This window comes from Ahaetulla prasina, chromosome 9 (assembly GCF_028640845.1).
Source record: "Ahaetulla prasina isolate Xishuangbanna chromosome 9, ASM2864084v1, whole genome shotgun sequence".
Classification (NCBI taxonomy): domain Eukaryota; kingdom Metazoa; phylum Chordata; class Lepidosauria; order Squamata; family Colubridae; genus Ahaetulla; species Ahaetulla prasina.
The window spans coordinates 34,256,389-34,281,447 of NC_080547.1; the positions used below are offsets into that span (position 1 = coordinate 34,256,389).

The following is a 25,059-nucleotide window of genomic DNA, read 5'->3' on the forward strand; positions in this document are numbered from 1 at the left end:
GTGATACCAGCCTGGCCAATGAGGGAGCGAAGCGAGGAGGAGGAAAAAGACGAGGAGGAGGAAAAAGACGAGGAATCTGCCGCGCCCGTTCACCTGCCCCGCCCTTCTCCGTAAGCCCCGCCCTTTCTGCTTCTGAAAAACAAATCGCACGGGCGGGGACCGCCTCCCGAGCCTCGAAGTCCCGCCCAACCTCGTTTCCTTTGAATCCGATTGGTCAGAGGGGAAAACAAGCAGCGGGAGGATTGGTGGGTGGGCCTGTTGGTTAAGGACGCCGCTCTTCCGGGTTTGTAGCCAGGCTGGGACAAGCAACTCCAGAGGGAGGAGATGAAGAGGGTCACCCTGTTTGTTAATGGCAGCCCCAGAAATGGGAAGGTAAGGCGCTTTTTTTTTTTTTTTTGCAAAAGGACTGGCCTTCCTCTTTTTATCCTGGGTGCATCGGGGACACCACGAGGTCTCAGATCCCTGGAGGGACTGCAAGAGGAAAACAGCCTTGCAGGAAAACTGCTGGAGCTGCAAATGGAAGTTCCCCGGGAATCCTAGGGTAAGCTTCCATAGGAGCAATTCCATTGGATTTGATGAGTGGAAGTGCTCCGAAGGATGCAAAGAGGTCCAAGTTTGGCTGCTTTTTAAGACTTGTGGACTTCATAACAGCAGCTAAGATTGCGTTTGCTAAAAATTGGGAAAAATGAAATTACCCTTTGCAAGATGAAATGATCAGGAAAATAATGGAATGTGCAGAAATGAGTAAATTAGAGCAGGGTCACCAACCTTTCGGACCTCAGGGACCACTAAATTCATAATTTTTAATCCCGTGGATCACTAATACGAATTTTTAAAAAAGATAAATAGTATTTAGTGCAATATTTAAAAAATGCAAATAATTTTTCTGCAGACTACCAAAATTTTCTCGCGGACCACTGGTTGGTGACCACTGAACAGGAAGATAAACAATACTATAAGATATGGGATTTATTTTATCAATGGCTAGAAGGAAGAATGTGCTAGAAAAGATTTGAGAAAGGTTATTATAAAGGAAAAGACAAACATATTGAACTAAATTCTGGGCCTGGGTACTTACGGGACCGCCTGCTGTTACCTCATGCCTCCCACCGACCCGTACGCTCACACAGAGAGGGACTTCTCAGGGTGCGGTCCGCCAAACAATGTCGGCTGGCGGCCCCCAGGGGAAGATCCTTCTCTGTGGGGGCTCCCACCCTCTGGAACGAACTTCCCCCGGGTTTACGCCAAATACCTGACCTTCGGACCTTCCGCCGCGAATTGAAAACACATCTATTTATTCGCGCGGGGCTGGCTTAAATTTTACTGGTTTTAAATTTTTTATCATTAATTTTAAGGGTTTTTTTAGTTTTATATATTTTAAAGTTTTTAGGCCAACTATGTAATAAGTTTTTTAATTTGCATTTTAATTGTATATTGTACCGTTTGTTTTACTTTGGCTGTACACCGCCCTGAGTCCTTCGAGAGAAGGGCGGTATAAAAATCGAATAAATAATAATAATAATAATAATAAATTGATACATGGTGATGAAATGAATGATGTAATTAGATAAAATACTAATTTGGGGAAACTTATATGAGATGAGAGAATTAAATGTTATAAGGTAAAGGTTCCCCTCGCACATACATGCTAGTCGTTGCCAACTCCAGGGGGCGGTGCTCATCTCTGTTTCAAAGCTGAAGAGCCAGCGCTGTCCAAAGACGTCTCCATGGTCATGTGGCAGGCAGGACTCAACGCCAAAGGTGCACGGAATGCTGTTACCTTCCACCAAAGGTGGTCCCTATTTTCTACTTGCATTTTTACGTGCTTTGAAACTGCTAGATTGGCAGAAGCTGGGACAAGTAACGGAGCTCACCCGTTACACAGCAACACTAGGGTTTCGAACCATTAGAATTTGAACCGCCGAGTTGCCGACCTTTCGATCGACAAGCTCAACATCCTAGTCCCTGAGCCACCGCAATGTTATAGCCATTGGTTAATTAAAGGATTAAATGATTAAGCTACTTGGATAGATATCAGATGGATGTATAGCAAGATTAGATAAATTAAAGAGATATATATGTTGAAATTGTAAAAGATCTGTAATCAGCCCATCAACACACTGTAATTGGTTTGAAGATGCTTTTATGTTGGTATGTTTTAAAATAAAAATTCAATTAAAAAAAAAAAGGAAGTTTGAAATTAGAGCAGGGGTCACCAACCTTTCGGACCTCAGGGACCACTAAATTCATAATTTTAAATCCCGAGGACCACTAATATGAATTTTTTAAAAAGATAAATAGTATTTAGTGCAATATAAAAAATGCAAATAATTTTTCTGCGGACCACCAACATTTTCTCGCGGACCACTGGTTGGTGACCACTGAACAGGAAGATAAAAAATACTATAAGATATGGGATTTATTTTATCAATGGCTAGAAGGAAGAATGTGCTAGAAAAGATTTGAGAAAGGTTATTATAAAGGAAAAGACAAACATATTGAACTAAATTGATACATGGCGATGAAATGAATGATGTAATTAGATAAAATACTAATTTGGGGAAACTTATATGAGATGAGAGAATTAAATGTTATAAGGTAAAGGTTCCCCTCGCACATACTTGCTAGTCGTTGCCAACTCCAGGGGGCGGTGCTCATCTCTGTTTCAAAGCTGAAGAGCCAGCGCTGTCCAAAGACGTCTCCGTGGTCATGTGGCCGGCATGACTCAACGCCAAAGGTGCACGGAATGCTGTTACCTTCCCACCAAAGGTGGTCCCTATTTTTTTTACTTGCATTTTTACGTGCTTTCGAAACTGCTAGGTTGGCAGAAGCTGGGACAAGTAACGGGAGCTCACCCCGTTACATGGCAATACTAGGGATTCGAACCATTAGGAATTTGAACCGCCGAGCTGCCGATCTTTCAATCAACAAGCTCAACATCCTAGCCCCTGAGCCACCGCAATGTTATAGCCATTGGTTAATTAAAGGATTAAATGATTAAGCTACTTGGATAGATATCAGATGGATGTATAGCAAGATTAGATAAATTAAAGAGATATATATGTTGAAATTGTAAAAAAGATTTGTAATCAGCCCATCAACACACTGTAATTGGTTTGAAGATGCTTTTATGTTGGTATGTTTTTAAAAATAAAAAATTCAATTAAAAAAAAAAGACTTGTGGACTTCAACTCCCAGAATTCCCCAGCCAGCCATGGCTGGCTGGGGAATTCTGGGAGTTGAAGTCCACAAATCTTGGAAGCTGCCAAAGATGGGACGCTCTTTGGAGTAGCGCTTTCCAGCGCTGATATAAAAGGCTTGCGACCAACCAAGGTCTACTTTTAGCTTCCTTTGGGGTTCTTCTCCCCCAGAAATTTTAGAGCTTGCTTCCTCCAGGCTTGCCTGGAATTCCACCCCACCCTTCTCCGAGCTGGCCACCTTCCCAGAATGGGGATGAGGAAGTCTCTCTTTGCAAGAAGAGAAATCTAGGTAGGATGGTTTTTGGTTTGGATTTTTTTTTTGGTTTTTTGTGGGAGGTGAAGGTGACTGGCTTTACTTTTTTAAAAAACAAAAACACTTTATGATCTTGGCTACAGCCTTAGGATTTCTTGGTGGTCTACTATCCCACCCCCACCAAGGATTTTACCACCTCTCAACTTGTTTGGAATTTGGGATTAATCAGATGAGGGCAGCCACCTGATTTGGCAGGACCTGGCACTCCCATTCCTGGTTTCACACTCTTATGAAGGGTGATGAAATGTGTTGTTCGACTGATCTGGAGGACATGAGAATATGAAAATAGAGGCATTGGCTGTATTATTGGCTGGCGTATCTGACCTTCGAAAATCTTAAGGGCACCAGAAGGAAAGAAAAATCTTTGTGAGCCATCTAATTCCTGTCCTCACCTTTTCAGACTAGCTACGCATAGTCTTCTTAGTAGGTTTCATTGCAATTTGATGTTTAGCCCACAATAAAGTAAACTAGTACTTATCCTATTTCTTTTCTGGTGATTGCATTGCATTTCACTCAGCAATGACCTTCCGATTAGAAATAAGTATTTAAAGCATTTTTGATGCACAGTGCTGTAGAACATCATGTTACATGGAATCCACAAAATAAATGGTTGCTTTGATAAAAATGCAAACCGTCAGAACTGTGATGTACAATAGTGTCAACTTTTTGATTAAAACCTCTTTCTTCCCCCAAAGGTGCTATTAACTGATGCTGATTGTTAACAATTTAAATTTTGCCCTTCTACCTGGTGGGTACTCAGTAACGGAATACCAATTATTGCAAAAGGAAGAAAGTTTGCATTCATACAACACTCTTAACCTATTAATAAATTTTTCTGCATTTTCACAATGCATAAATTAAATGGACTGGTGCATGCAAATCGCAGAGCCACAGGAATTCTAGTTTAAACATAATGTATTGTGCAGATACAGCCACTACATCTTCTAGTTCTCCTAGTTAGGAATATTTTGTACCCTTAGCCAGAGTTGAGCCCTCATGCAGCAGGCTTAGTTCCTTCCCTTGTTTGCTTACCCTCATTCCCTAAGCGCTGCTGGATTAAATATACAGGATTATAAAGACTGCACTGAATTATCATAGGTTTAATTAATAGAGGATCATAGTTTAGGAGAAGGGAACAGGAGGAATTGCAGTGGGATGACGGACAATTTGGCCTAAGATTCATTTATTTAGGTCAATTTCCTAACAGCAAATTCTAGATTAGCCTATTACAGTATGTCTTAGAACTGTGTGGGAAATTAGCCAGTGACTTGGCTGGTTGTGTGCCAGTAAAAGTCCCTTTCACATTAATGAAAATGCAAGCTTTTATTTAAAAAAGAAAAAAAAAAGAAAATGCAAGCTTTGCATCACTTTTTCCTGGACCAAGGAACAGGCATAAATTAATGAATGCCGTACACTTATAAATCTGTTTGGAGACATGCTGTTTTCTCAGGACTTAGTCTTTAAAAGGTCTCTGTCAGCACCCAGCTGTACAAATAACCTGTGTAGGTTTATTTGGATAAAATGGAGCTAGGCTTCCTCCCAAAATATTTTCTTCTTCTTCCGCACACTGTTTTTAAGGAGAAGAATGCAGTTTCACATTCAAACAATATTGTGACGCTTTGCTCCATCTTCCCAGTGCAGTGAAAAATTCCAAAAGTCTCTAGCTCATGTGTCCCCTGGTCCTTCTCTTCACTAGACAAGCCCTGCCCAGTTCTTGCAAATATTCATCATACGTTTTAGTTTCCAGTCCCCTAATCATCCTGGTTGCTCTTCTCTGCATTCTTTCTAGAGTCTCAACATTGTAGGATCTGATCTAGGTCAGTCACCAGGACCAGAGGTTTAGTCTTCCGAGCTTTCGATGCTGGAGCCCATCCTCAGGAAATTTCTCTCTAGCAAAGTATGTGCACACAAAGGCTATTTTTGTGTGTGTTGTATTTATATAATGCCTGGTTGTGTGTAGTTCTTTAGCTGTTGATTGGGCTGCTGTTTGTTGGCTGTGGTTTCCTTTTGCAAAGGAAATAACAGCCAACAGCTTAAAAGTCAGCCATCAATACCCCATCAACAACTAAAAAGCCATACACAACCAGGCACCATATAAATATCACACAGAGAACATCACACATTCTGTTAGAGAGACGTTCCTTGAAGATGGGCTCAGAAAACTAAACCTCTGGTCCTGGTGACCGAACCAGATTGGATCCTGCAGCATTAATCCTTGGACACGTCCATTTGCCTTCAGTCCCAATAAATTGTTGTCATCTTGATTGCTAGCCTTTTCATTCTTACTGTGCCAAATACAGCCAGATTCAGCTTGTTGGGTAAGTACATGGTTGAATTTCCCCAAGATGCTAAATCATAACTCCCTGATTAACAAGCCATAATGATTGAGATCCCATGTAAACATGCAACCAACCAAACGCCCTACTACAGGTCAGCACAGTATACAAGAATCTGTCCTAGGAACTCTTGAGTTGTTTACTGGAGTATAAGTAATTCATAAGATTTACTTCTTTGCTGTCATAATCTAATAATAACAAGCAGGAATGAGAAAAGCAATATCGTATGGAGCAGGGGTCTCCAGCCTTGGCCTCTTTAAGACTTGTGGACTTCAACTCCCAGAGTTCCTCAGCCAGCTTTGCTGGCTAAGGGACTCTGGGAGTTGAAGTCCACAAGTCTTAAAGGGACCAAGATTGGAGACCCTTGAATTAGGTAATTGTGTGAAAACTTATTGCAATGTCTTAAAATACAAGACTTCCATCATTTTTTTTAAAAAAAGTTTAGCAGTAAGGTTCATTCCATAAAATATATTTTTTTAAAAAAACTTGAAGGGGGGGTGGGGGTTAGGTTATTTGTAGCTCTTCTTTCCTCAAGAAATATTTCAATTCAGATGTGCTTTACACCAGCTAAAAGAGAAACAGCATCTTGTTTGTCACTGACATAATGCACAGCTCGAGCCCCGATCAATTTTTAGGACAGGCGAAGAACTTCTGGAGAACTTTGCCACTTGAAATTTCCCAGATATTCCTCTCGGTTGACGTTTGCTCGTTTTGATGGAGTGTGGACCCTGGAGGGCTGGCTAGGGAATGGTGGGCCGATCAAAAGTTTTTTCTTACTGCTGTTTCTGCTCATTCTAACAACAGGTGGCAGGGCTGTGATTGGGAACAGGTATGGAAACTCTGGATTATAAACAGTGGACGACTGGGGATTTATTTATTTATTTATTTATTTATATATTTTTTATTTCGTGCATCAGATCAGCCAGCACCTGTGGAGCCCTGTTCCTTTGGGTTTATGAAGTGACTGGCGTTTTAAAATGATGATCTTTGACATATGAATCTGTGCTTTACCTAGTTGGGAATGGAAAACAAATGACAAGCGCAGGATGTGGTTTCCCATCTGCGGTCGAGAGACGCACAAAATAAAACAGGAGCCGTCCTCCATCTGCCAGGAGCGTCCACCGAAGTTATAAGCATCAATATCGGAGGACATAAATGTTTAAGGAAAGAAAAGAGAGAGAAAATTATCTCCCGTGATAAAAGCTGGAGAATTCCATATGAGGCGATTAAATCTCTACCGTCCCTTCATCTAATATTGATGTGGCCTATTAGCAGTTTTGAAATCATTGTGTCTTCTGATTGCTTAGTGGCCCAGCTTCCTTCAATTAATAATGGGACTGTTCTGAACTCATTTGTAACGCGGAAGAATCTTCCCAATTTGGAAATACTTCCACTGGTTGCTTTTATCAGCTGCACAACGTATTTATTATGTACAATACTCTGCTTTTTATAGCAATAGCACTTAGACTTACTTACTTAAAGCGCTTTACAGTGCTTTACAGCCCTCTCTGTGCGGTTTGCAGAGTCAGTATATTGCCCCCAATAATCTGGGTCCTCATTTTACCCACCTCGGAAGGATGGAAGGCTGAGTCAACCTTGAACCTGGTGAGATTCGATCTGCCAAACTGCTGGCAGTCTGTGATCAGCAGAAGTAGCCTACAACGTTGTACTCTAACCACTGCACCACTGTGGCTCCATGGTCAATATATATAATCAATTCTGGATATATATATTTGTTTTCTGAGGTTTTCGCTGTGTTTATAGGTCTTTGTTATTGCTTTGCTTAAATAACCAAGTTGCCAGTTCCAATTGTAGACACTAAACAAGGACTACTACAGTTTACACAAACCCAGCCAATTGTGGCTTATTACTGAAAACTGAAACAAATAAATCACATTGTGATGGCAGGATGCACAAACTCGACCCCTTAATTCTGCAAGATAATGCCATGATGCTGTTTGGATCCAATACGAATCTAGAAATTGACTTCATTTAATGGAAAAGGTATTGGTAGCATGACCGTTCTCCAAAATGCCTTAAATATATTAAATTTCAAGTGTAGATAAAACTATTTCCTTGTTGCAATCTACATTGTGGAAACCGGGAATGAGAAAGAAGCACAGATTTTTCTAAGGCTGATCCCCTTCTTCAGGGGAGAAAAATGGCGCTAATTTACCCCAGGCTGACTTCGAGGCAGATCAAGAGCACTGCACAGCGCATGGATGTGCATATTACGGTAGTATAAAATATAAATGGATGAAAAATCTAGAGCAGCTAACTGTGTGTATTGAATGAAAAGACTAAGTTTCTCTTATAGGTTGTGGCTGTTTATGGAACATTGTCGGATTTGCTTTCTGTCGCAAGCAATAAGCTTGGAATAAAAGCAACCAGTGTCTACAATGGAAGAGGTGGACTTATTGATGACATTGCCTTAATTAGGTAAGATCACCTTATATTGGAAATGTGTTCATTATAGGGCGAAAAATGCTTGGAAGTTGGAATAAAAGCTGATTCCATATTTGATGCCATATTTGTTGCACTACAGTAGAGTTCAATGTATTGATGTTGAAATGGCCATGAACCCCTTCCCTACAAAGCCATCAACAGGGATCATTTTATAGAGAATATATTATAGCTCCATCTTCTTCTGTAACAGATGGAAGACTGTCGTGTCCCACTCCTCCGCTGACGGCCGGGTCAGGGAAATGCACAGCACATGGATGTGCATATTACGGTAGTATAAAATATAAATGGATGAAAAATCTAGAGCAGCTAACTGTGTGTATTGAATGAAAAGACTAAGTTTCTCTTATAGGTTGTAGCTGTTTACGGAACATTGTCGGATTTGCTTTCTGTCGCAAGCAATAAGCTTGGAATAAAAGCAACCAGTGTCTACAATGGAAGAGGTGGACTTATTGATGACATTGCCTTAATTAGGTAAGATCACCTTATATTGGAAATGTGTTCATTATAGGCTAAAATGCTTGGAAGTTGGAATAAAAGCTGATTCCATATTTGATGTATATTCTTGGTTATTGGTTTTCTGTTATAAATGGTTTTCAGCCAGCTTCTGCAATCACACATTGCTCCCAGAAGCACGAAGCTGAAGCCTGAAGATGACGAATGAGACTTCGTCGAAACGTCGCCAAGACACTTCCAATTTTACGCGGGAGAAAACCCGAATAACCAAAGACCTACATATATATATATCACTCTGTCCAGTGGTGAAATCTAAATTTTTTTTACTATTGGTTCTGTGGGTGTGGCTTGGTGGGCGTGGTGTGGCTTGGTGGGCATGGCAGAAGAAGGATACTGCAAAATCCCCATTCCCACCCCACTCTGGGGCCAGCCAGAGGTGGTATTTGCCAGTTCACTGAGCTGCTCAAAATTTCCACTACCGGTTCTCCAGAACCTGTCAAAACTGCTGGATTTCACCCCTGACTCTGTCCCGTTTCCACCACTTCTGAATTGCTGAGATTCTGTTTTTAAGGTATAGTTCTGTGCACATTTACATAAAAAAGATAAATCACTCAGTTTGCAGATGATACTGTGTCAAAACCGAACAAACCACATTGAAATGCAGGTAATCCTGTTTAGCGGCTGCCTCGTTTAGTAACTGCCTCATTTAGTGACCGTTTGAAGTTATGACAGTGATGAAAAAGTAACTTTATGAACAATCCTCACATTTACCACCTGGGCAGATCTGGGAAAGTTGAAATAAGTTCATAAGCAGAGTTGCATTTCACTTTGTTATTGCTTTGCTTAAATAACCAAGTTGCCAGTTCCAATTGTAGACACTAAACAAGGACTACTACAGTTTACACAAACCCAGCCAATTGTGGCTTATTACTGAAAACTGAAACAAATAAATCACATTGTGATGGCAGGATGCACAAACTCGACCCCTTAATTCTGCAAGATAATGCCATGATGCTGTTTGGATCCAATACGAATCTAGAAATTGACTTCATTTAATAGAAAAGGTATTGGTAGCATGATCGTTCTCCAAAATGCCTTAAATATATTAAATTTCAAGTGTAGATAAAACTATTTCCTTGTTGCAATCTACATGGTGGAAACCGGGAATGAGAAAGAAGCACAGATTTTTCTAAGGCTGATCCCCTTCTTCAGGGGGGAAAAATGGCGCTAATTTACCCCAGGCTGACTTCGAGGCAGATCAAGAGCACTGCACAGCACATGGATGTGCATATTACGGTAGTATAAAATATAAATGGATGAAAAATCTAGAGCAGCTAACTGTGTGTATTGAATGAAAAGACTAAGTTTCTCTTATAGGTTGTAGCTGTTTACGGAACATTGTCGGATTTGCTTTCTGTCGCAAGCAATAAGCTTGGAATAAAAGCAACCAGTGTCTACAATGGAAGAGGTGGACTTATTGATGACATTGCCTTAATTAGGTAAGATCACCTTATATTGGAAATGTGTTCATTATAGGGCGAAAAATGCTTGGAAGTTGGAATAAAAGCTGATTCAGGGATGCCATATTTGTTGCACTACAGTAGAGTTCAATGTATTGATGTTGAAATGGCTATGAACCCCTTCCCTACAAAGCCATCAACAGGGATCATTTTGTAGAGAATATATTATAGCTCCATCTTTTTCTGTAACAGATGGAAGACTACCAAAGAGAGTTCCAACCTAGAACTAAGGAGAAATCCGAATTAACCAGTGGAATAACTTGCCTTCAGAAGTTGTGGGTGCTCCATAACTGAAGGTTTTCAAGACGAGACTTGTGGTATAGGGCTTCCTAGAAAACCTCCAAGGTCCCTTTCAACTCTGTTATTCTGTATTCTTCCATTTCCACTCTTCCCTCCTCTGTTCCTTCTTGCTTATGTGATATGGCCACTTTGCAGACCTCCATCCTGGTATGGCCTTTAGCAACCAAAATGTTGGCCACCCCGGTTTAAATAACAGTTTGTTGAGCACGTCATGGCGTCCCATTTCACATACAATATTCAGCAACGTAATGTGCTTGCCAAGCTATCCTGGTTTAATTGAATGCCATGTCCGAGGCCAAATCTAAACAATCCACAATGGTGGCATGGCTCTGTTTTGACATCTGAAATGCCCACTCTGCAAATCATAACCCCAGCCCCATTCAAGCCATGATTTGATTCTGATTTGGAAATGACCCAAGATTAGCTAAAAAAAAAAGTTCAGTGAAGAATTCAGAATTACTGTGAACTAAGAATAGGCAACCTGATGCCTTCCAGATGTCCAGAAATATAATTTCCATGCTGGTTGGACATGGTGAGAGCTGTAGTCCAAAGCATATGGAGGGCATCAGCCATTTATCCTTGTTGCACAGTCTGATTACAATAAATGAAAAAAGCAGAGGAAGGAAAAGTCTGCGCTTCAGAGTCAAATTATATGATTTATATAGCTTCTCATCTGGGACAGGATAGTATGTGGATTCCATTGTGTAATGGTTACAAATAGGTTTGCATTCCATCTCTCCTGGCCAGAGAATTGCTATCCCATTCTATAGTTTGTCTTCTAACAAATAATTTCTATTGAAAGGGTTTGTTTGTTCCGCGAGTCCTATGCTTATTGAATTTGTTGGGAAGTATGCCGTAAACAAAGCCTCATTACCAGGGTATCTTTGCATAAATATGAATCTTGACTCTCCAGCTTGAGTCTTTAACTTTTCAACTTCCCCAAACGTGAATGTCATTGCATTTAAGGAATTTGGATCAAAACCATCTGCAAAAACAATTGGATTTAGAGCATGGAGAGTTTGTTAATTTATCAATGTATTTATTTTTCCTGACACTAAAGCAGTGGAGTGTACGAAAACAAAAATCAAACTCTGAAAAGGGATGGTTTTAGATAGTGGTGCTCATTTCCTCTTTTGAAAAGAAAGGAAAAAAAACCCCAGACTTGGTGATTTCACGTTTTTTAAACTTTTCTTGCTCAAACAAGTCTGATGTACAGACTACCCACAAATGACTATTGCATAAAATAACTAGCTCAAACTCCTTTATATGAAGCCACTTAACATGGTTGAATTGTTATCTAGATCTCCATCACTTAAACCATTATCATAATGCAATCAAAGGATCTAAAACCTTGAAATCTGGAATTAACAATTACTGTTTTCCAAAACATTTGTCGGGCTTATTCTGAATCCCTGGTTTTCTTTCTCATTTCCTTCAATCTATAGAGATGATGACGTTCTTTTTGTATGTGAAGATGAACCATTCATTGGTAAGTACACCAGGTTGTTTTCCTCCTGAAGAACAGGAAGTCTAAAGTTGTTACTGTATGTTTGATATTCTTTCCATGTTCATAGATCCCCAGAATGACATCAGCTCTCTAGAAACATTAACAGGATCTCATTCAGATTGGATAACGCTCAATGTAGGAGGACGGTACTTCACAACTACCCGGTATGAGTCTTTTTCCTTATTGTGAAGTTCATCCTTGGAAAGATAATATTGCTAAGCATTAAATGTTCGGTTGAGATCCGCATATGTGGGACTGATTGGGGTAGATTGTAGGGGTGATACCGAAACATAAATTTATCGTATTTTATTTTATATATTAAATTATTGTATTTTATTCCAATTTCATTTTAAACTGGTGTTTTATTCCAATTTCGTTTTAAATTGTATTTTATTCCAATTTTGTTTTAAATTGCATTTTATCCAATTCCATTTTAAATTATTTTTTATCAGATGTTAGTAATAATTTGTTTCTGTAACTCTGCACTTTGATATAGCCCAAGGGCTAATCAATAAACTAAGCTTAGTTAAACTAAACTAAAGGTTAAATGCATTGTTTATTAATAAAGCTGTTGACAACTTTTGGATACAGTGGTTGGATTCAGGCTTCATTCTAAACTGTAGGGCTGTTCATGTAGCATGATATGTGAAGGCAGTTGTTAGTTATTATTTATTTAATTTATTTTATTCATTAAACAGCATGATATGTGAAAGCAGTTGTTAGTTACTATTATTATTTATTTATTTATTTTATTCATTGAAGATGAAACTCAGTCAATTGAACATTAAAAAATCAAATCAAATAAATAAATAAATAAATAAATAAATTCAAAATTTTTATCAAAAATACCATTGACTGGTGCTAATGGTTGATACAAGTTGTTGTTGTTGTTGTTGTTGTTATTTACAACCCAGACTAAATGATTTTTCAACCATCCATGATTTTAAAAATGCTGGTTTAATATGACATTGTCTTGGCTTTCTCTATTTTTTTTAATCAATTCCATAAATTAAAGGTTCAACCAACATTTCTCAATCTGGTGTAGAACCACATTTCCCATTACTTAAGTCAAAATTGGGACCCAATTTGCCTGAAAGATAAGATAACCTTTATTGTCACTTCTATTTGTGGAGATAAAAAAGAAAATAAATAAATATAAAATACAAATAAATAATAAATAAGCCATATGTGTTTTTTTTAATCCCACCTGAATGCTACTCCAAATGACAAAATGGCCAATTTATTCATTAATTTCTCTACATTTCTTTCTTAGGAGCACTTTGGTTAGTAAAGAACCTGATAGCATGCTGGCTCACATGTTTAAAGATAAAGGTTGGTATGAGATACATATGTGAAAGCTCTATCCAGTACTCAGTTTGCAAATCCATGTCATATAAATAGAATAGAATAGAATTCTTTATTGGCCAAGTGTGATTGGACACAGAAGGAATTTATCTTTGGTGTATATGCTCTCAGTCTACATAAGGAGAATAAAATACATTCATCAAGAATAAAAAGATACAACACTTAGTGATAGTCAAGATTACTAATAAGCTATTAAATAGTACTAGGAAACAAATAAAAACAATTGAAATATAAAAATAATTGAAAGATACAAGCAACACGGTTATAGTAATAAGTGGGAAGAGATAGATACTAGTAAGGAAGAGAAAAAGAATAGTAATATAGTCTTAGTAAATTATTTGACAGTGTTGTGGGAATTAGTTGTTAAGCAGAGTGATGACATTCAGGGAAAAACTGTTCTTGTGTCTAGTTGTTCTGGTGTGCAGTGCCCTATAACGTCATTTTGAGGGTAGAAGTTTTCACAGCCCTTTTTGACTTGTGCAGTACACAGGTCCTCAATGGGACGCAGGTTGGTAGCCATTGTTTTTTTTTTCTGCAGTTCTAATGATCCTCTGAAGTCTGTGTCTGTCTTGTTGGGTTGCAGAGCCAAACCAGACAGTTATAGAGGTGCAGATGACAGACTCAGTAATTCCTCTGTAGAACTGGATCAGTAGCTCCTTGGGCAGTTCGAGCTTTCTGAGTTGGCGCAGAAAGAACAGTCTTTGTTCAGCTTTTTTGATGAGTTTTTGATGTTAGGTGTCCATTTTAAGTCTTGAGATACGATAGAACCTAGAAACTTGCAGGATTCTACTGTTGATACTGTGTTATCTAGTATTGTAAAAGGTGGTAATATAGGAAGTTTTCTTCTACAATCCACCATTTCTATGGTTTTGAGCTCATTGGTCCCAGATGGCCCTGGCCCCACCTCTGCCTCGGACACAGAGCCCTTGTCTGGGCCTTCCGCTGACTCCAGGACTGGCCCATGGGCTCCCCAGCCTCCTCACTGTCTGACTCCGCTGCCAGGTCTGCAGGCTGCTGAAGGACCACAACAGTGTGGAGTTCTAAAAATTGAAGTCCATCCATATGGAGATACTCATAAAGCAGAAAAGAAAGTTTTGGTCAGATTATAAGTAGTGTGTTAGAATCTTTTCTGCAGCCTCCAGAGCAACTCTTCAGACTGGGGCCAAAAATGTTATTCCATTGCACGGAATTGGAGGAGTATTAAGTTCACTTCTTAAAACCACGACTACCATCTTATTACCCTGGTCCTGCCTGCTTTTAGAAGGTAAATGTAGTAGAACCACCAGCAAGCCAACCACGTATTTCCAGTTTAGAGGATGTCCTTTCCTCCTTATTTACTCTGTCCTCATTCTAAATTTGTGGTGGCAACCAGCAGCACTTAAGTCTAATTTCTAATCTTGGCTACAGATGATCCATTTTAGCTGCTGGGGACGGATGGAGATGAGGAGGGTGAGAGATGGACTTATCTTAGGACGGGTTAAGGAAAGCAATTTTTTTTTAAAAAAACGTGTCCATCTGCAACAGATGCTTGGGGAAACAAGAGAGATCACAGTGGAGCTTTTCTGATTGACCGAAGTCCGGAGTACTTTGAACCGATCTTAAACTATTTGCGCCATGGACAACTAATTGTGAACGACGGCATTAATTTGTTAGGTATGTATTACGGCCTATAAAACATTTTGTTGCCTTGGTTACAACCATGCTTGTTCCCAGACAGTTCTAAAGCCAAGCTTCTTGAATAGAACCCAGGTTGTGAAAAATCTCACACAAACTTTGGCCGTTTGGTACAATCTTAGAGGGACGTGATGGCTCAGTGGCTAAGACGCTGAGCTTGTCGGTCGAAAGGTCGGCAGTTCAGCGGTTCGAATCCCTAGTGCCGCGTAAGGGGGTGAGCTCCCGTTACTCGTCCCAGCTTCTGCCAACCTAGCAGTTTGAAAGCACTTAAAAAATGCAAGTAGAAAAACAGGGACCACCTTTGGTGGGAAGGTAACAGCATTCCGTGCACCTTTGGCGTTGAGTCATGCCGGCCACATGACCACGGAGGCTTCTTCGGACAGCGCTGGCTCTTCAGCTTTGAAACGGAGATGAGCACTGCCCCCTAGAGTCAGGAACGACTAGGGCGAGGGGAACCTTTACCTTTACAATCTTGGATTTCTCCAGTCCTAGTCCCATGCCATAACCAGTACACTGTACTATCCTCGTTCAAGTCACAATGATTTGGGCCAGTCATTCTTTCTTTGCCCAAACTGATAGGGCAAAATTGGAGGAACAAGTATTAAGTAAATGGCTTCTTAAGCGCTTCAGAGAAAAAGTAGGATTAATCAGTCAACAATTGGGGAAACAGAGGTCGGGGGATTTTTAATCAAACAGATCTGGAAAAGGGATTTAAGAATAAGATGACTAGATAGCTTTTGTTGTTAACATGTTGATGCTGACCTGGTTTGCAATAAAACAGCAGACCGCATGAAGCTGGGGGAGTGGTGGAGTGGCCTAGAGATGGAGCTCTTGCTTCACAATCAGGAGGCTGTGAGTTCAATCCTAGGTAGAGGCAGATATTTCTCTCTCTGGGCACACTGGGAATATATCTGCTGGAAAAAAAACTCCACATTGGCGATAGGAAGGGCATCCAGCCAGTAAACACTCGGCTCCATTCAGTTGCCCAGACTCCATCCCTCAAGGGATTATGGGGTCATTAAATGAGGATGATGATGAGTGCATGAAGCTGGGGAACTGTGGCTTACAGTTCATCTTCAAACCATTGTTTCTCTTTAAGTACTAAATCATGGTTGATATCTAATATTAATTGTGATTGAAACCGGTCCTGGCAAAGGATCTTGGCCCAATGAAACTTCCTATAACCTGCATTCCTATAACCTGCATAGAGAGCAGGAAGGTTGAGTGGTGAATCTTGTCCTTATTCTTAACTATTGCTAGCTTGTACTGTGTCGCTCCTCTTATGCTAGGTATCTTAGAGGAAGCGAGGTTCTTTGGAATTGACTCACTAATTGAACATCTTGAGCTAGCAATTAAGGTAATGCTAATTTTTGTATCTCCTTCCTTTCTGATCATTCACCTTTGTTTTGGTTTTTCTGTTACATTTTGGTTTTTCTGTTACCTTGTGCCATGGAAATGTTTCTACTACTTAAAAACAAAAACAAAAAAACATTTTGAAGACATTTTTTTAGAGAAAGAAATCTTTTCTTTTCTTTTTTGCACTTTGTATTTTTCTTTCTTTCTTTTTTTGATATTACACGGTATATTATCTTTTAGCATTGTTAGAATCCCTAATTTAAAAATAAAAAACTGTGAAAAAGTGAACAAAAGCCAGTACCATTTAATTGACAATGTTCTCAGTGGATCCCACTCAAGTTAGTTATATCATATATGGCTTAACTTAATTTCAACTTAATTTTCTTGTATGTCATAAAGTGCACTCTCAAATTGCCGCACCATCCTAACTTGGCAATTTATATTGCTTTGTTCTTCAGACATAGACATTAATGGGCTCAAGCATACAGTGTAGCCAGAAGATGCAAATTAGCAAAAAACCAATGATTTCTAGATGTGATTTAGAGGAAAGAGACAGAATTAGATGTTAACAAGCCTGCAAGGTCAACATCCCCAAAGATTTTCTGTGGATAGTAAATATCCTTTTTGAAAATGCCTCGAATATCCCCACACTGCTGTATATCGCCCACTGTGAAGCTATTCCATCTTGTATTGTTTGGGCCTAAGTACTTCTTCCCTTCCTTGACAGAATTCCCAACCTGCAGAGGACCACTCCCCGATTTCCCGGAAGGAATTTGTCAGGTTCCTCCTTGCAACCTCAACCAAGTCTGAGCTACGCTGTCAGGTACCATGATTGTCACTGAAATTTAAAAAAAAAGAAAAAAAAAGCTTGTCTTTAGGCAGCCTTGGATAGCTCGTAATGCAATCCCACAAGATAATAAAAATGTTGAAAGATTAAGGCAGTTTGCTTATATACGTTAACTACGCTTTATATTTTATATGCAGCCCATTCCACCTCATTCGACGCAACCAAGGGGAAATAAAAGGTTGGACAACCTGCTTTAGAGTAGCGCCCCCCCCAACCTTTTGGGGACCAGGGACCACTTCCGTGGAGAGGGGTTTTTCCACTGGCCGGAGAGAGGCATGATTTTGCCTGCTGCCTGCAACCCACAGATGGGGCTTCCCTTGTTTGCATGGCCCGGTTGCTGGCCTTCCAAGGACTGGAGCTGGTCCATGGACCCCTGCTTTAGAGGAGCCTGGATCACATTATTCTTGCGTTTCTTGAATGGGATGTTTTTATCGTTTAAAAATGTTTTCATAAGATGTTGAGTCTCTAGAAAGAACACAGAGAAGAGCAACCAGGGTGATTAGGGGACTGGAGGCTAAAACATTGCAGGATAAACAGCTGCAGAAACTGGGCCTGGCTAGTCTAGTGAAGAGAAGGACGAGGGGAGACACGATAGCAGTGTTCCAATATTTGAGGGGCTGCCACAGAGAGGAAGGGGTCAAGCTATTTTCCAAAGCACTTAAAGTCCAGACAAGGAAAAATGGATGGAAACTGATCAAGGAGAGACTCAATCTGGAAATAAGGAGAACTTTTCTGACAGTGAGATCAATCAACCCATGGAACAGAAGTTGCCTTCAGACATTGTGGGAGCTTCATCCCTGGAGGCTTTCAAGAAGACACTGGACTGCCATCTGTCAAAAAGGGTGTCTCCTGCTTGGGCGGGGGGTTGGACTAGATGACCTACAAAGTCCCTTCCAACTCTGTTAACCTATAATCATATTTTTAATTGCAATGTACGTTCAGAAGTGTAAGCCACCCAGAGTCATTCACTGAGGTAGGTGGCACTAGGAATTAATAAATGTTGAGTGCACTTCTCCTCTGGGATAGGTTAAATGCTTTGACTTTTAAGCAATTGCAATTTGTGAGCTGGATTTTGCCATCATTGCTACAAAATGTAGATAACAAAGGTGACCCCAAAGTTGCCCTTTCAGAAGGGTTGTTTTGAGCTTGATCTAACCATGCCAGAAGTGGAACAGTTGTTTTGAACTCAGATTCTTTGTGGACTAGGTAACCTGACCCGCTGCTCTCTTCTTCTCCAGGGGTTAAATTTTAGCGGAGCAGACCTCTCTCGTTTAGATCTCCGGTACATCAACTTCAAGATGGCCAACTTGAGCCGATGCAACCTGGCCCACGCGAACCTCTGCTGCGCAAATCTTGAACGGGCTGATCTTTCTGGATCTGTTCTAGATGTGGGTGTTATTTGGATAAGAACAAAACACACTTGCAAACTTTAGGCAAAACAGATTAACCACTCCATCTGATGAGTGGTTAGCTTTGTCCCATAGTTGGCACCCTGTTTCCCCCAAAATAAGACATCCCCTGATAATAAGCCCAATCGGGCTTTTGAGTGCATGGCAATAAGGCCAAGCGCTTATTTCAGGGTTCAAAAATATATATATATAAGACAGGGTCTTATTTTTGGGGAAACGCGGTATGGCTAAAGTAGTTAGCACCTCCTTTGAAAAAGACTAAAAAATGACTAGTAATGACACTTGTCAATCACAGCAAATGCCCTACCTATCAGTGCGAAGAATGCTATGTCTCACATAACTAGAACAGCGTCTAGTTATCTACCTGGTGACTGCTTCTAGCTCCATGTCTCTACTAATTTGGATTTATTTGCAAAGGCATACCAAGAAACAGAAGAGATGGAACATACCGTACTTCAAGGGTGTTCTGTTTCCTTCCCCCAATACTCCCAACAAAGAGTCAGTCAAAGGCCTTCTTTTCTAGTTTATTTACATCAATAAATGTTCTGGCCACGTCTACCCATGCGCCTGCCGAGTTTCTGGAGATAACTAGGAAATTATAGATAAGGCCAGAGTTACTTACTAAGATATTCTTCCCTCCATTGATACAGTTTGCAAATTCAGTGCTTTCCGCCTCCTGCTTTTATAGCCTATGTGGGTGTCACTCCGTAACTCATCATTCTTTGACTGTCCCAACGCCTCCTCTGCTGCGCGCGCCAGTCACGTCTGCGCAGTCTTGCATCAAGCCAAAATTGTTCTTGGGGCGTTGCCAAATCAGAAGAAGGCCCAGGGGAATCAGGCCTTGCCGGCCCCTCCTCCTCCCCTTGGGTGGGTGCCAGAGAGGGAGAGGGCCCAGGAGAAGCAGGCCTTGCCAGGTCTTCTTCCTCACTTTCTGAATCATCCGAGTCCAGGAGTTCGAGTCCAGGATCCTGGGTCACAACAAGGGGTGTCGAACTCAAGGCCCATGAGGCTACCCTGGAAACAGCGAAGGACTGGCCTGTGGCGCCACTGCCAGTGAAAATGGAGCTAGGGAGGGGCCGCACACAACACTTCCAGGCTCCGTTTTCATCCAGGATGGCCTGCAGCCTTCTGCCAGTAAAAAATGGAGCTTGGGAAGGCAGCGCTCCATTTTTGCTGGCAGAGGCCTGCAGGAGGCTGTCCCGGCCGAAAAACGGGGCCCGGGGAGGGCTGCTCTGTTTTTGTTGGCAGAAAGCTGCAGAGGGCTCCACCCTGGTCAAGTTCCCCCCGCCCTCCTGAGCAGTGAAATTGAGTTTGACACCCCTGCTGTACTTGATCAGGGCCGGGATAGCTCAGGCAGTAGAGAAGCCTGTTATTAGAACACAGAGCCTGCAATTACTGCAGGTTCGAGCCCGGCCCAAGGTTGACTCAGCCTTCCACCCTTTATAAGGTAGGTAAAATGAGGACCCAGATTGTTGGGGGGGCAATAAGTTGACTTTGTAAAAAAAAATATACAAATAGAATGAGACTATTGCCTTATACATTGTAAGCCGCCCTGAGTCTTCGGAGAAGGGCGGGGTATAAATGTAAACAAAAAAAAAAACTTGGTATGATGGACTTGAAAAAATGAAAGAGATTATTAACCATGAAATGAAGCAAGAGGCGAAGTTTTCAGAGTTTAGGTAAAGTTGAAGTCCCATCTAGACTGTAACTTTGTTGCTGGCAATCCTGATGATTTATTATTATTATTATTATTATTATTATTATTATTATTTAAATTTTTATACCGCCCTTCTCCCGAAGGACTCAGGGCGGTTCACAGCCTGGTAAAAATACAAAATAATACAATATACATACGATTAAAATATAATTAAAAAACTTATTGAATTGGCCACGGTTAAAAATTTAGAATAAAACCCATTAAAAAAACCCATAAGTTTAAAAACTAACCCAGTCCAGCGCAGATGAATAGGTGAGTTTTAAGCTCGCGACGAAAGGTTCGGAGGTCCGGAAGTTGACGGAGTCCTGGGGGGAGTTCGTTCCAGAGGGCGGGAGCCCCCACAGAGAAGGCCCTTCCCCTGGGCGTTGATATATATATTATATTGATATATTGACCATCAATTGTGTTGTAAATGTTGTACCTTGATGAACGGATCTTTTCTTTTATGTACACTGAGAGCCTATGCACCAAAGACAAATTCCTTGTGTGTCCAATCATACTTGGCCAATAAAAATTCTATCTATCTATTTTTAGGTTTAGGGGAAGATAAAGTTCTTTATCTAAAGTTCTTTACCTGAAGAGTTTAGATAAAGGCAAAGCCCTTTAGGTAAAGCACTGTGATTTGACACCTGCAGATTCTGCTAACAAAGACTGTGGAATGTTCTTCACTGGAGCATTTTAAGCAAATACGATCAGCCCAACATCTGTCAAATGTAGCCTGCAGATTTCTAGATCAGATGAAACGTGGCTTCTTTTTCATCTGTTCCTCTTGTTTTCCTCTTTCTTTGGCAGTATGCCAACCTCCAAGGTGTAAAGATGTTGTGCTCAAATGCAGAGGGAGCATCCCTGAAAAGCTGCAATTTTGAAGATCCTTCTGGCCTTAAAGCTAATTTGGAAGGTAAACTCCACCCGTCGAGCCTTTTCTTTTTATGTAATGCAGTCAGTGTAGTTCAGGAAATGACTGAATGTGTCTTTGTGATCATTAAAGGTTGATTGTTAAAATCGAAAGGAAATATTAATCAAGTCAGCAGATGACATGATGAAGAAAAGTTGCTTTCAGGAGAAATAACTCAGAGCATCTGCCTATGTAGATAATTGGTCCATTTTAAATGAGCAGGAAGCAGAGAAGGAAAACAATGCTAGCTGAAATCCAAAACAGCTTACACACATTTAACAATTAAATGATGACTGAGCATGTTGCATAGAATACATTTTGGATACCACAATTGCTAGGTTTTCGTGGCTCTGCCCCATTTCTGACCCCAGGCATAAGTAGATTTGAAAAAGAAAAAGAAATATGATAAAATCCAATTCACAAATATTGATTAACCATCCAGCTAGCATAACATGTACTGTTGCAATTCATAGCCTCTTCAACCATTTCTGAATGGCTATGACTTCCATTACTTATACACCTGCACTTTGATTAATAATAAGGCAGGACCTGGAGACTGCAGAAGAGAAGAGAAGGAACTGAAGCAGATAATAAAACATAAAGACTTGCAAATAGAAATAGAACAACTGTGACAAAAGCAAAGCAAAGATAGTACTAATAGTTATAGGCTCTGTGGGTACAATCCTAAACCAACTGGAGCACAAACTGAACACTGTCGGCATTGACAAATTCGCCATCAGTCAATTGCAAAAGGCAGCTATACTCAGAATAGCTTACATCCTGTGACGATATCTGTAACGCCATCAAAGGTCCACATAGGCCATCCCAGGTCCTTGGGAAGGACTTGATAGGCTGGTAAAAATGCTAAATCCAGTCTGAGCATCCGTCTGACTTAAGCAATGAACAATAATAATACTAACAATATCAGCCTACCCCAGCTATTGGGAAGGACTTGATAAGTGAATAAAAATGCCAAATCCAATCCAAGCATCTGGCTGACTATCCGACCAGCTATAATATTTGATTAAATTTGTATGCCATCTGGCTCTCAATGACTCTGGGTGGCTCACAACATTAAGTAAAGAAATTACAATAAAATAAATAAAACAGAAACATAAAATATGGCGAACTTTTATAGTTGGATGCCTTTGTTAATAATGGCGCCCTAAGGTTTTTGTGATTGCTGTTTACTGGAAAAGGAAGAAGGGACATGACAGAGTTCAGTTTGTGTATATTATTTCCAATGATTCAATCAATATCAAAGTTAGCATCTTCTGCTATATCTTGTAATAGGATGCTAAAGGGACTAGTGAGAGAGAATGGAAGTTCTACCTCTTTTTTGATGGGCTTGGACTTTGTGGCTACAGGTGCTAACCTGAAAGGTGTTGATATGGAAGGAAGTCAGATGACTGGCATCAATCTCCGAGTTGCAACTCTAAAGAACGCAAAATTGAAAAACTGCAATTTGAGAGGCGCAACCTTGGCAGGAACCGATCTGGAGGTGAGATCTCCCATCTTCTGATTTTTGATGGACCCCGGAGAGTTAAAACAAGGGATTGATTGGGAGTTCCCTTCAACTTTAAAAGCCACGCTGCTTTGTAGGCGAGTCATCCAATATCCAGCTAATAACTTCCTCTGTTGTTTCAGAACTGTGACCTGTCAGGCTGTGATCTACAAGAGGCCAACCTGAGAGGGTCGAATGTGAAAGGAGCCATCTTCGAAGAGATGCTGACACCATTGCACATGTCTCAGAGCGTCAGATAGGTTGCCCTGCTGGAAACTCTTGGTGCTCAAATGAGGGAATGACGTTCCTTCCGCAGTGTGTTTTTCTCAGCGGTATCTGAGAAGCTGCTGCTGGATGGAGAGAAGGACCTTCTCTTGTCTTAGGTATAGGAATAGCTATTGAATCCAGTTGGGACAAGAAGCTTGCTCATAACTCCCAAAGACATTGCTCTCTTGGCTCCTACCTTGCTTTAGAACGCTCCTCTAGAAAAAAAATATTTATGAAAGCACAATATATGCAATTTATATTTATTCAACTTCCAATGAGGGTTTTTTAAAACATGACCAGTTCAGCCCCGATTGGTGAAACTTTTAGTTACAGTGGCTTATGAAATGTAGGAGTGGGAGGAATTGGAAGGTCAAAAGGGATCCAGATTTGACTCTTCTAGCTGTATTTCTTAAAAAGAATCATCCTGGATACATTTGGAGTTTTATTTTAAGCCTGTTTTGCACTACTAATTTAAAATAGCTGGGCTGCGAATACTGTACGCCTGGGTTCCTTGATTTAGGACAGTGTCGTAAGTATTAATTGCAAAAGGGGAACACTCGATGTTCCATTTTTAAGGTCTGCTGCTCATCCCTAATAATCAAGAATTGAAGGTGCAAATGTAATACAGAGGCTCGTGTGAGCCCTGAATTGCTAAGTTGTACTGTTTTTTTATTGTCACTAGACCTACAAGCCTTGTGGACTAGAAACATTAGAAGTGAGCCAATTGCTCTTATATCAGCATTGGGGAAGTACATCCTGAACATTTTAATAGGCTGGTATTATTACAGGCTTCCGTGACAGTGAATAATGCCCCAATTTTCTTGGTCAAAAGTTGAGCGATATACCCTGGGGGTCCTGGATAAAATAGGGAGCAATCAGGGACGCAGTGGCTCAGGGGCTAGGATGTTGAGTTTGTCGATCAAAAGGTCAGCAGCTCAGCGGTTCAAATCCCTAGTGCTGCTGTGTAACGGGGTGAGCTCCCATTACTTGTCCCAGCTTCTGCCAACCTAGCAGTTTCGAAAGCATGTAAAAATGCAAGTAGAAAAAATAGGGACCACCTTTGGTGGGAAGGTAACAGTGTTCTGTGCGCCTTTGGCGTTGAGTCATGCCGGCCACATGACCACGGAGACATCTTCAGACAGCGCTGGCTCTTCGGCTTTCGAACGGAGAGGAGCACCGCCCCCTAGAGTCAGGAACGACTAGCACGTATGTGCGAGGGGAACCTTTACCTTTACCTTAATCAGAAATAGTTCAGGTTACTTTACATAGTGATGTAAATCTAGTTTGGTTAATATAACCTCCATACGATTACAACCAAGCTCAGAGAGCACCAAGAACCGCACAGTTAGTATTCTCTTCTGTCAGTACTAGGAAATAAAGGGCTAGGAACATACACAGCCAAAAGATGCCCAGAAAATCTTGAAATGTTATGAAAAAAGGAAAGCCCCTATAATTCACATACTGTATTGTTGCACACCACCCTTGCATTTTTTTTTAAATGGAAAAATAATTCTACAAAGTCTCCAAAAAGTGGTCGAGACATTCGGCTCTGTCCTTCCAGTTATGCCAGTACGAAACAAGGAACACCTCAGCAGCCCTTCATGCCAAGAAACAAAACAGGGTTAACTTTATTTAACCCAGGGGTCTCCAACCTTGGCAACTTTCAGACTTGTGGACTTCAACTCCCAGAATTCCTCAGCCAGCAAAGCTGGCTGACGAATTCTCGGAGTTGAAGTCCACAAGTCTGAAAGTTGCCAAGGTTGAGACCCTCATTTAACCCAATCCAGATATCACAATGTTAAGGTTTGATCTTAAACGTACGTCCCTACCTCACTCTCAATCCTTTTTATGTGCCTATGCAAATAAAAACATGAACCACCTTCATAGTTTTATAGGGGAGGGAGAAATTGAGGAATAAGCCGTGTTTAAA

General features: G+C 40.7%; 1 protein-coding gene across 1 annotated transcript; it reads left to right on the forward strand.

The window, feature by feature from the left end:
• Positions 1 to 324: 324 nt before the first annotated feature.
• Positions 325 to 24,818, forward strand: KCTD9 (potassium channel tetramerization domain containing 9). The gene is made up of 12 exons (XM_058194675.1): positions 325 to 372; positions 8,167 to 8,288; positions 12,034 to 12,077; positions 12,163 to 12,259; positions 13,369 to 13,427; positions 14,985 to 15,113; positions 16,424 to 16,491; positions 17,218 to 17,313; positions 18,576 to 18,725; positions 21,256 to 21,361; positions 22,726 to 22,859; positions 23,006 to 24,818. Exons 1-12 carry the CDS (start codon positions 325 to 327, stop codon positions 23,120 to 23,122), a joined length of 1,170 nt encoding a protein of 389 aa, XP_058050658.1. The 3' UTR covers positions 23,123 to 24,818.
• Positions 24,819 to 25,059: the final 241 nt, after the last annotated feature.

Bases quoted from the DNA above. Each gene is read 5' to 3' on its own strand.
- KCTD9 (XM_058194675.1), top strand. From the start codon at position 325: ATGAAGAGGGTCACCCTGTTTGTTAATGGCAGCCCCAGAAATGGGAAG. The intron at 17,314-18,575 runs GTACCATGATTG...CTTCTTCTCCAG, and splicing joins AGTCTGAGCTACGCTGTCAG to GGGTTAAATTTTAGCGGAGC. The intron at 22,860-23,005 runs GTGAGATCTCCC...CTGTTGTTTCAG, and splicing joins TGGCAGGAACCGATCTGGAG to AACTGTGACCTGTCAGGCTG.